At 44.3% G+C, this 12,085-nt stretch overlaps 1 protein-coding gene across 3 annotated transcripts in view; it reads right to left on the reverse strand.

Annotated features, from left to right (window-relative positions):
• LOC149329287 (uncharacterized) overlaps positions 1–12,085 on the reverse strand; it is an 83,341-nt gene extending 71,256 nt beyond the window's left edge. Inside the window, exons 1-2 of one of the 3 annotated variants that reach the window (XM_089561886.1) lie at positions 10,896–12,085; positions 383–436 (exon numbers count right to left, since the gene is read on the reverse strand). Coding sequence is in view for 2 of the 3 variants with exons in the window: in XM_089561884.1 (XP_089418010.1) it covers positions 383–464 (82 nt within the window). In the remaining variant the exon portion in view is untranslated. Of the gene's footprint in view, positions 1–382; positions 10,723–10,895 lie in introns of all 3 variants that reach the window. The other 2 variants (XM_089561884.1, XM_089561883.1) reach the window with 2 other exon arrangements.

A 12,085-nucleotide genomic window follows, 5' to 3' on the forward strand; every position in this document is an offset into this window, starting at 1 on the left:
CTGCCATCATGATAGACGCTGTCCTAAGCCCACCCAAGTGGGCCTAACACCTAACAAATGGCAATTAGATATGTTTAGCACACTGCCACTTTTGTTTTCTTTATTTTCCCCTTAAACAGGATTTAAGAAGAAGCAAAAGGCTAAAAACCTGATGAGGCCTTGGACCCCTGTGCAAGTCCTAACATCAATCCGCAGAACCCACAGGGGTGACAGTTTGGTCAACAATTCACATATTATGGAAAACAACTTTCCAGAATATCAAAGGCAAATATCATCATAATTCACCAGAGCTCTATGTACTGAAGATCCTGTAATGTTCATACTGTTCTTTGAAAGACAACCTTCAGGAACGCATTAATGGAGAAAAAGTGAAGATTCTAACCTGATGAGTTTTGTCCAGAAAATACACCGTATTTGTGGCCTCTGGTGGTCAAGCCTGCATGTGAAAGACAGGTTCCATCCATAAGACACAGGATTACATGTGCAACAACTCACATGGTGTTATGTGGATGAGACGGTGAAAATGGAATACCATCTCATACAAGCGTTGTGCTAGGTCGGGTAAATTCAGTAGGACAAGCTTAAAAACAATCAACTTCCAAAGCAAACATTCCAAACTATCAATTCTGCATGCAGACGAGAACTATAATTATGCTCATGAAAGAATCACAGTTACCTAAAAAATCACAAAGCTGTTGCAAGCAAACCAACAGCCACTTCATAGACCTGTTCGCTTGTACAGTTACTGGCTTCATGGGAACGACTGTACAATTCTGCCTACGCAGGCTTAAAAACAAATGAGTGTGAGCTATGCGTAGAGACAAAACACATTGGGACAGGATTCCTCCCCCTTTCTTTAAGACCTCTTACACCCTTTGTACAGCACACAGGAAAAAAATTTTCAGAGCATGACAACTGGTAAAAAAGTATCAGGAGGCTTTCTTGCAGCCAAGATTACAGCCACCCACAAGTGTGGCCAAAATGTCCAACATGATGTTTCCCCTGAAACAGCACACTACTGTGTGTCAAGTGCAGTTAGAGCATAACATATTTACTCGTGCAAGGCCCACAACTAAAATATGGGATGAAAAATTGTAATGAGAGTGAAAGCTGATGACAACAATAAGTGAGATGGTGAAAGGGCAGCTTTGGCTAAAGAGGGCCATGGCTCAAGGCACTTTGTTCGACACAGGTTGGGGTTAAAGACCCATTTCCAAGCACTGCATCCAGCACAAGCCAGGGGAAAACTTGCTTATTGCATCACTGGTGGGTACCCAGCGCTAGTACTGAGGTTCCAACCATGCACATCCTATATGTGTGGTGCACGCTCCAATGACTATGCCACTGATGCGGGGAGAGTGAACACAGCAAGAAATAAAGAATAAAAGTACAACTTGTCATCACTTATTAGAATCGCAGAATCACAGCAACAGTAAATTAGTTTTACAGGCATTTTGTGAGGCATGAAGACCTGCCACGTGTCAGGAACTCACTCCGGCAAAGCCAGAAAAAAAAAGAAACAGTGCGGTTCTTAGACGAGTAAGTCTGGTAAAGCTTGCATTGACTTGGGCAACAGGGTAAAGAGCACTGCATCAATAGGTCAGCACAGCACAAGGTAAACAGGGTCAACAGAGCACAGAGCTATACAGAAACACTGGGCAGGCAAATTTTTTCAAACGGCTTCACATCATAGTAAAAGAATTTCCTCCTCAAAGATAATTCAAGGTACATACAATCATAATGAATTGAAGACCACACTTGATGAATTACAAATGTGCGCAAAAGCATTAAGCATTCGAAAACTAAAAAGAACATTGTCACCTCATACAGCCAAATGTTGCCTGCTCTTAAAAGAGCCTCAAAACAGAACAGAAGACGTCAGAATGGAGGCTAAGTGCACACAGCAACAAACATAGCTTGGACAGAGTCAGGAATGCTTCGCACATGACAAAGTGAGGTCAGTCACGTGCGACCAACCACAAGGAATCATAGCGTACTCTTCGGCAAAGCCTTAAAAATGCCCATAGACCAGTGAACGGCGGCAAATACGATACCGTGTAGAATTCGTCACACAATACTGACAGCAGGGGTTTTACAGAGCCCCAATGTTCATAAAGCCCCACCGAGCAGACAGAGGAAGAGTGGAATTAGGTGGAGTCACACTGAATGACTACAGTAAGCATTTGAATATATGTGTGGCTATACAGCACAAGAATCAATATAAAGATTGATGTGTCAGTCACACACGCATCAAAAGGCAAATTATTTCAATGCATGCAATATTCACACATGATGTTTCTCCTTTAAGAGAAAAACAAAAGAATATCGCATAAATAAAATAATCAATTTGCACACTTATCAGAGCAACCACACAATGTCCAGCATAAGTACATTTTGTTCTTTCGTGTGATCTCGCACAGCGTCTTTCGCAATGACCGTCTCTTCAGTTCCAGAGATCCTCCTTTGATCTCTGAACAATAGAATGGAGTCAGATTCATCCTACTTAGCACCAAAAATCAAGGCGTCATTTTCTGCCGTTTGTATTTTTAACCGAGCATAATGGTTTGGAACCAATGCCTCTCTTTTATTTAAGATAAGCACCAGCTCCTTAATTTTTTTCTAATCTCCACATCACAAATTTAATTGAGAAATTGACATGCAACACCCTACGGACACCTGCACAGGCCATCTTCCAAAAATATGCGAAATCACCTGAAAGTTATAACTGCCCTGAAACATACGCCAGTTTCATTCACCGTGTCGTGGAATGCAGGACGACCATTCAGTATCCTCGCCTCCACTGTGCAACCCTTTCTTTGTGGAGTGCCTGGCTTGTCTAAGATAGCTGCAAGACCAATGACCCTTGCATGACAGGCATGCAGGCTCTTCGTGCTTGGTTCTGAGTGACCAAATACCGTGATTCTAATACATCTACTACTGAGTGCACACCGCAAGAGAACATAGGTCATAGGCTCCGTTCGACTGCTGTACGAAGACAGGCATTCAGTTAATACCACGACAGAAATGGGAATCTCACTGAGAGCTTAATTTAAACTGGTCAACCATTGCGCACCAATGGTTTCTACTCAACCACTATCGAATCAAAACGAACAAAAAGAACCGAGTGCCTGCTCGACAAAGCAACAACTGTTAGAGACAACTAAGCAGCCACCCGTTATTCCCTCCTTGCTTCTCCTTTAAGCGAGCCTGTTGTCATTTCAGGGGAAAGCACTATATTGCTTATGAAACAAGCTCACCTAGCAAAATCTTTGTTTTCACGGTAATGCCCACTTTCCTCATTATTAAGATCCCTCTAATTGAAGCAACTACATCAAAACCATGTCCAATCCACTTTGTGAACAGACACAATGCACTGAGGTCACTACACATGGAATTTTCCAGGTTATGAGCATGAAGCAATGGAGACATGAAAGGCTGGCAGGCGTGGTATTGAAGGTTTCTTCCTCTCGAACCTTGTACGCATTGGCTTTTCGGTAATGGCCTGCAATATAGCAGAGAGCAAAGGAGTGTCACTTTGAAATCAACACAAATGCCACAGGCATCGGAACATGTGTGCTTTTGTGTAGACGGAAATGCACAAAAAGCACATTTAACAACACTTTCTGTAGCCTCTCTTCTTGTCTAGACACAAAATGTGAAAGGATATGGATAGGAAAAAAGAAGAGCAACTTGCAATGTGCTGTTAACTGGGAGTAAAAAAATTTGAAACTGATGTTTTCCACCAGCTAAAATGCAATCACAGTTCTGGTATCTTTTACAATGCTTGTCATTTCGGCCCAGCTGGTCGGGCTAGTTCTCTTTGCAGAGCCAGATGGATTCTTGTGAACTCAACTTTGCAGATTTAAATAAGTGAAAGTAAGGTTCTGCTCGTGCTCGCAGCAGTACATTGCTTTCGAAGGTTGTTCCTCAGGCACGTTTTACCTTGTCCTCGTAATACTGGTCTTCATGTCTGATGATCGAAACAGAGCACAGTAAACTAAGCAAGAATCTCCAAAACCACAAAGGATTGTTTATATGCTTTGTATATAGAGCACATATTATGCAGCAACAACCTGCCTGTTTTAAAAGCACCTGCTTGTGTTTCTGGATTGATGCACGTGCAATACAGTAGAGCTCACTTATAATTGCCACTGATACAACAAACACTAGCTTGGTATGAACAAATGCAGTGCCATAGTCAAAGTATGCCTTGGGCAATGGCAATATGTTTCAGATACAAGAAACACCTTTGGCGGCCCCATCACTCGGTTATAGCAAACAAGGAGGTGCCATTAATCCCCTGAATGTGATGAGGTCGCGCTTCCATTAAGCGCGGATATCGAAGAGCGTTTCAGCCCTCGCTAGACCGCCCCGGAAAGAGCATGACGACCTTACAAAGAAATAAATAGGCAGCTTTGAAACTGTAAGTGGACGGCCTACAAGGGCCTGTGCGCTCGCCGAATGGGCAGCATCCAAAGTCGAAAAAGAAGCGCGAGAAAGGAAAATTGTTGAAAGCGAACCGTCTCCCCACGGCTACAGCCTCCGTGAGGCGACGCTTCATCAGGAAGGTAGGCCTGCGATGGGACGTTGCAGGCGACTATCGCAAGTGGACACACGATAATCACTTTATCGAGAACTTTTGCCACTTCTTAAGTGAGGCTTGTTTACACTCTTTCTTCTAACTTTCTCCTCCTTTTTCATTATGCCTAATGGCAAAAATCATGAAACAAAATAATAAAAAAAGAGCAGTGATTTGAGAAGTTTGAACGCCTTGCTGTTCATGTTGGTCACGTGATACGCTTCGCATTCCCAGTTCGCCGCCCCATTTTTTCTGCTGCTACCACACGCAGGCAGTGTCAGAGAGCGGACAGTGCAGCTGATACATTCTGTGCCACATGTGCTGCGCTACTTTAGTCGCTGCATGGGCATACGGACTACAGATGAAGCTCTTGGAAACACATGCGATGAGTAGGGCCCGGAAATATAGGCATTTGCCTAAACTTGTCTATAAATGCCTAAACGGGGGATTTTTGCACTTGCCTGCCTTTTTGTCCTTTTTTAGAAAATATTACCTGTTTAACCGCACTTTTTGCCTATAAATGCCTAAATTCGGTACTTCGGTCCTCGGAGCTGTTTTTCGATTTTGAGACATCTATGTATGTTGAAAGGCGCGCGCCGATGCACGCACAAAAGGCGCGGGTCTCGCCGAACATTTTTCTCGAATTGTAACTTGAACGTAGTGTAACGAAGTGTTTATCTCGAAGTGTAGCAAGAGGCGAGTTTGGAAAGAGACCTGACATACATTGATGCAAACTTCTCAAAAATGACGGAAAGGATGACAAAGTTGAAAAAGGCTGTACTCTCAATGAATCGTTGAAGGCAGTGGCAGAAGTACCAGCAGCACTTCGGGGACTGGAAGGAAAGGGCGCTACTGCTTCTACGAAGATGCAACAATTGGTAGAAAAGAATAGATGCCTAGAAACAATTTCCCAAATCAGAGACTTTCTGCGCGGAGACGATACGGCCACATCACCTGAAGGCCTAAGCCTTTACAACTGTTATGTTTTAGGTTCGCGCCACTAAGTTCACGTGATGTCAAAAGAAGCCTTTCAAAGTAGAAGGCTATGCTTAGCGAAAATCGAAGGAGCTTCAAGTTCCAAAACCTGAGAATGCGCTTTATTGCTTCAGTTTAGGACTGCGTACGCTCCGTGCTTGACTTACCAATCTTGTACTTATGAATAAAGAGTATTAATCAAAGCGCCTATTTTTGCTTTACAGCACCTATTTCAATATTTTTTAGAGCCTAGATGCCTGCCTATTTCGGGGTTCTTTAGTGCCTAAATTTCCGGGCCCTAGTGATGAGACACATGGAGATTTGTGGCAACACGTCACTGATGCATTGCTGGCCGGATGTTTCCTCGGAGGACTACATTCTGGAGGACTGCAACATAGCGTAGCTGTGTGCACTGACGAAACTGTTGAACGCAAAGTAAAAGAATACCCTTACCGCTAGCAATCTGATTAATGTGGTCAGTCCGCCACCACATGCCGTGGTTGCTTGAACTACGATTTGTTAATGCGATCCCGTTAAGGAGCCAGTGTCGCAGAAAAACTAGCACTGTTGTTGGTGTCGTTGGCTGTGAGTGAAAAATCCATGAGTAATCCCCAAAGAAGCAACGTAGGTGGCAGGTGAGCCAGCCGAGTCACGTGACCTTGCGATGTTATCACAACCTGCCCACCAGATTGTGAGCAAACTGGCCGCCGTGGCACGAGGCGTTTAAGTAAATGCTTGCTCCTGGGAGGTTACTGGTCATGGAAGGTTACACACACATATATATATATATGCGACAGAAAAGTATGAGCAGATTACCAAACATAGAGGAGATATGAAGCTGTAAAATAAACTTTGAATTCTGATACATTGTCGCTGCCGGCTTTGTAGAAATATTAAATGCTATCTCAGAATTTCCTTTATGATGAGTGAGGAGAAGCTTACCATGTTTTGTGACAACGTATGCGGCCGCAGGGATTTTAGGGGATAACTGGGGCTTCCAACATTAATGTTTTCAAAACATGCCACTGCAATGCGACCCTGTGCTTTCCGACAAAAAACATTTCGATCATTTGGCCTATAGCTGCCATTGTGACATATGACAACACAGTATGTAGGTCAGGAAGAGATGTTCTCCATTGTTACTTTGAAAGTATGATGATTAAACATAACAATATGGCAATACGGACTGACGACCACCAACCAGCCAAACCAAATTCAAAAGAGTACTTTGGTTTAGTTTTAAAGGGTTTAACGTCCCTAAAACAACTCAGGCTACAAGGGACACCGCAGAGGAGGGCTCTGGATAATTTTGATCACCTGGAGTTCTTTAACGTGCAATGACACAGCACAATACACAGGCCTCTAGAATTTCGCCACCATAGAAATGCGACAGCCGCGGCTGGGATTTCACCCGTGTTTTTTGGGTCAGCAGCTGAGCGCCATAACCACTGCGCCACTGTGGTGACTGATAGAGTATTTTCAATCTGGGAAGTAAGAAACGTGCACAAAAAACTATAAGATTTGTTCAACAAGAAAAAGATTGCTTCAGTTGCAATTTCAAGCTAAATATCCAACTGAACTGCAAAGACAACTACTATCTTACTTTTATACAATCTTTTCATCTGAGACATCCAAGCACAAATATTTTGCCAAATAACTGAAAAAAGCAGATATGAAATAAATAAAATGATGGTTAGAATTAGAACGGGCATGATGACAAATAAGGAAGGCAGGACATTTTGAGAACCTGGAAGAGCTAGCGGATAACTTGCAAGGAAATCTTACGAAACACACAATGGCTAATGAGTCATCAGACTCCAACAACCATAAGAATAAAAAAACTGCCAAGCACATCACAGAAATTGAAGGTATATAGCGCAGAATACAAAAAAATAGCCTTGAAAAAAAAAAACAGACATGGATTCAAAGCTTACAAATAAGGAAGGGCCAGTAGAAAAATATAATGAACCAGTTTAGCTCACTAGGTGAGGTGGCACTCGCCACAGGCCTCATACAAAGGGGATGCCAATAGTTATCTATTGGTGTGTGGTACAAAGACATGTCCCGCAATACATAGCAAATAAACCATGTCGCGCAGTACAAAACAAATAAAACAATTTTTCCACTGTATTGAACTAGGCAATGTGACACTCGACAGAGCCCAGACAGAAATGGGGAACTTCTTAGTGCATCGTACTAAGGTACGTCCCTCAATACATTGTTTTACAGGACAGGAGCATGAAGCTATGAGTCTGCATAAATTGGCAGCAGTTCCTCTGGAATGTTCTTCCCCTGGCTACTGATGCTACTCCAATGGCTGCAAAACGAGAACACACAAAAAAGGGCCAGCACAAAAAAAAAAAAAATAAGAATGACAAATGATACCACCATTCATCAATAATGCAGGCAGTCCTGTATTTTAAAGGGACACTGAGGAGAGCTCTATTAATATTTTTTTTATAGTAAAATCCGATAGTTCGGCATTTCATGGCTTTGTTGCCACTTGGCCAGCAGCGAAAGATGCATTTATTTCTAAGAAATTTGGATTCGAAGTTGAAATAGTTTTTCGCGCCGCTCTGATTCAAACTTGGGATTCTGCTATGACGACACAGAACTAAGTGACGTGAAACATGACATTCACATGACGTAACGCAGACTCCGTGATTTCTGGTGGCCAGCAGTGCGGCCCAGCAGCAGCCGAAAAGAAAGCTACCGCCGGCTGCACGTTGAAGGCATCTATCGGCTATTGCAGCCGTCGCTTCGTTTACATTTGCACCGGCGTTTTGCCAGCGTTACAATGGAACCCGTTCTCGCAGTCGTCAACGAATTTCTCGCAAATAGACGCCTTTAGCATACCGTGTACCTTGTTACCGTTAGCGGAATACCGGGAGCCCCCATACCACTGAGAGCAAGCGCTGATTGGTCCCGGCGCTGCAGGAGCGCGAGTAGCTATCGGGTACGTGGCGCCATCTGGCGACGTCAAGGAGATTTGCGCATGCATTCGCTGCGCCTCAGTGATTCGTAGCTTCTCGTGTCCTAGTGTTGCTAGAACTATTGGTTCTAGCAACACTGTTTTGTCCTATGACGCCATGAAGCTTGTACTTGCGAGTTTGGCCTGTGGCGGCGATACCTGTATTTTGGTTCTTGCTCTTTTCTATGTTACAGGAGCTTTGTTGTCAGCATGAATGGCGTTTTTGTAATCAGGAGCTGGTATTCTGTCGATGCAAGTCAACTTCAATTTCTCCTCAGTGTCCCTTTAAAGCAGACCATTTAGTGCAATGATAGGGTAGCAAGCACTTTTAATTCCTGGGTGGCGGCTATTGGGACCTGGAAAAAGGATTTAATACGTGCATGCCATGCCAGCATGCAGAGGGGGCGACCTCCAATTACAAAAAAAAAAAAAAGCCTCGTGAGAGGCAGTAACTAAGTACTGTTTGTACCAGTTTTTAGTGTAAACTGCTGGCTACAGTTACTGCCTTTGGAATATGGTTCACCAGCTTGCACAAGTCGCCACAGTGAACCATGAACACTTTCCATACATACCACTGAAAGAACTAACCAGCATTTTCCACGTGATTACGGACAGAGAAGAACGCATACATCGATCGCCACAAACATGCTGTCTTTGCTAAAGCCCGCTACAAGAGAAATTAAGCTTGGAAAGCTCACTGGTGACCTAGTGAGTGACACGGTCACGGCAGAAGACACACACGTAATGAATTTAGATAGGAGTTACAACCCTGCAAGCTGTTGCGTTTACTTGCCCGTGGATGCAAGTATTGAAATAGCAGGTTTAAAGGAATAACTCCGGCAGGTTTCACTGGAGCAAATTTGTCTGGTATTGCGGTTATACACTTCTGCGGTTTTGATGTTACATAAGGCGTTGACAAGCAATCCCGAATCTTTCGTGACTGCGCGGTGACACTTCGGCACGCGCGCACAAAGACGGACCATGTCTTCAGACGCGCACGCTGCAAAAGTGACGATGACCGGGACGCACGAAGTTATCCTTGCTCTGTACGCACATAGATTTCCTTCTTCAAAGCTGCTTCTTCTCACAGACTGACAACCCACAAACACGAATATGTAAAGCAACAGGTTCAGGAACTGGCACAACCAAAAGAAGGCTACTCGTTCTCGAGTTTTACGCGCTTCGGGCACACACGGCAACACACGAAAAGTACGCAATTCTTGATGCCGCCCGCGATGCAGCTTGCGCCATCATACATTACTTGCCAGGTTAGCGTGGGCACATCTAAATACAAATAAACATAATGAAGACTATGTATACAACTAAATTAACTATATCTTATGACTCTGCAAAGTTTAATTCATGCACAAGGTATAGTTGATTGGAAACTGGCCGTCAGTTGTGGCAGCTGCGACCTTCCAGCGCAAACGAAACGAAAATCGAAACTGGACACTGTTGGCTCTTGGTTTCGATATCACACTTGGCAGATGGCAATCCTTGCAGGTTTTGAACTTTATATTGGTTTGGTTGGTTTATTAGGGTTTAGCGACCCGAAGCTATGAGGGACGCCGTAGCGAAGGGCTTCGGAAATTTCGACCACCTGGGGTTCTTTAACGTGCACTGACATCGCACAGTTCACGGGCCTTTAGAATTTCGCTTTCATCGAAATTCAGCCGGCTGATCTCGTGCGTATGACGGTTTATTAACAACTGTTAGAGACCACTATGCAGCCACCCGTTATTCCCTCTTTCCTTCTGCTTTAAGCAAGCCTGTTGTCATTTCTGGTAAAAGAATTACAGTTTTTATGAAACAAGTTCACGAAACAAAACTTTTCTTTTGAGGGTGATGCCCACATTCTGGTCCTGCTGTCAAGTTATTGTAGGGTGCGTCGACCTCTGTCAAGCCTTCTCTCTGGCTTTTTGTCGGCGCACCCAACATCCTCAAGATGTTGAATAAAATTGAATTGAATAAAATTGAATTGAATTGAATTTTCCTCATTATTAAGACCCCTGTAATTCAAGCAATTACATCAAAACCATTTCCAACCCGCTTTGTGAACAGACACAATGCACTGAGATCACTGCACATGGAATTTTCCAGGATATGAACATGAAGGAATCGAGTCATGAAAGGGCCGCAGGTGTGTTATTGAAGGTTTCTTCCTTTGTAAACTTGTACGCATTGGCTTAATAATGACCTGCAAAATAACAGAGAGCAAAGGTCACTTTAAAATGAACACAAGTGCCAGAAGCACTGGCGCTTGTGTAGACGGCAATGCAGCAGTAGCGAGAAGGCACAAAAACCACATCTGACAACACTTTCTGTAGTCTTTCTTCTCTAGGCACAAAATTTGAAAGGATATGGTGTTACGTTTCGGGCGAATCGACGAACGACGAGCAAGCGGCGACACCGAAGGTTGTCTGGAACGCCTTTACTCCATCTCGGCAGACGGGCAGGAAAGAGCGGCGCAGCGCTCTGCCGTGGCCTTTATATCCCCCCCGAACGCCGGCGCGCGTCCCACTCGGCTGGTCCAGAACGCCGGCGCGCGTCTCACTCCGCTGGCCCAGAACGCCGGCGCGCGTCCCACTCGGCTCGCCTAGAACGCCGGCAGGCGTCCCACTTGGCTGGTCCAGAACGCCGGCGCGCGTCTCACTCCGCTGGCCCAGAACGCCGGCGCGCGTCTCACTCGGCTCGCACAGAACGTAACAATGGATAGGAAAAAAGAAGTGCAACTTGCAATGTGTTGTTAACTGCGAGTAAAAAAATTTGCAACTGTTTCTACCAGCTAAAATGCTACGTCAGTTCTGGTATCTTTAGCAGTGCGTCATTTGATAATCTTAGCCAGCTAATCTCGGCTGCAAAAAGCTCTCATGCCATGCAGCCCAACACAGCCAAAAGTGAAAGCAATGAACAGAACAAAAATGCCACAAAAGGTCATAAGCCTAAGCTCCAAAATGCTCTCCAGACTAAGTAGAGGTGCTGCCAAATCGAGACACATTGTGTTCTTGTCACAAATCAAAGAGAAGGATTCTCGTGAACCTGACTTGGCACATAGAAATTCAGAGCACCCGACAGACAGTTTGAAAGGATGTTAGTGAGGCTCTGCGTAGTTCCCTGCTAATACGCTTGATTTGCTTGCAAAATGACACTCAGAAAAGCAGAATAAGCACAAGAGAAAGCCTCAGTTATAAGATGCAGTGTTTAATAGCAGCCACTTGTACACGAGGAAGGCAGAGAATATACTTGGTGTGACCGAGAGACATGGTGTCCCCTTAGTGCCTCAGAAGCAGCTTTTAAAATGCAGGAATACATTTCATCTTCTCCTGAGATTATGGCAGCAGATAGACGACTCCCATACGTAGGAGACTGGTGGTGTGATGCAACTAGGGAGCGCTGATGCGATTTTGGATGCGGGCTCCTGGCTAAAGTAAAACTGCCTTGAGCGAATGCCACAAGCCAGGAGAGTGCACCCTAAACTGCAGATCAGCCACATTGCAGCAGTTGCCTATTTTATCAGCACATATGGCATTATGCATTTCAAAGCAAGCCTATCCTTGTAG

Source organism: Amblyomma mixtum, chromosome 9, assembly GCF_055824585.1.
Source record: "Amblyomma mixtum isolate Tamu chromosome 9, ASM5582458v1, whole genome shotgun sequence".
Taxonomy (NCBI): domain Eukaryota; kingdom Metazoa; phylum Arthropoda; class Arachnida; order Ixodida; family Ixodidae; genus Amblyomma; species Amblyomma mixtum.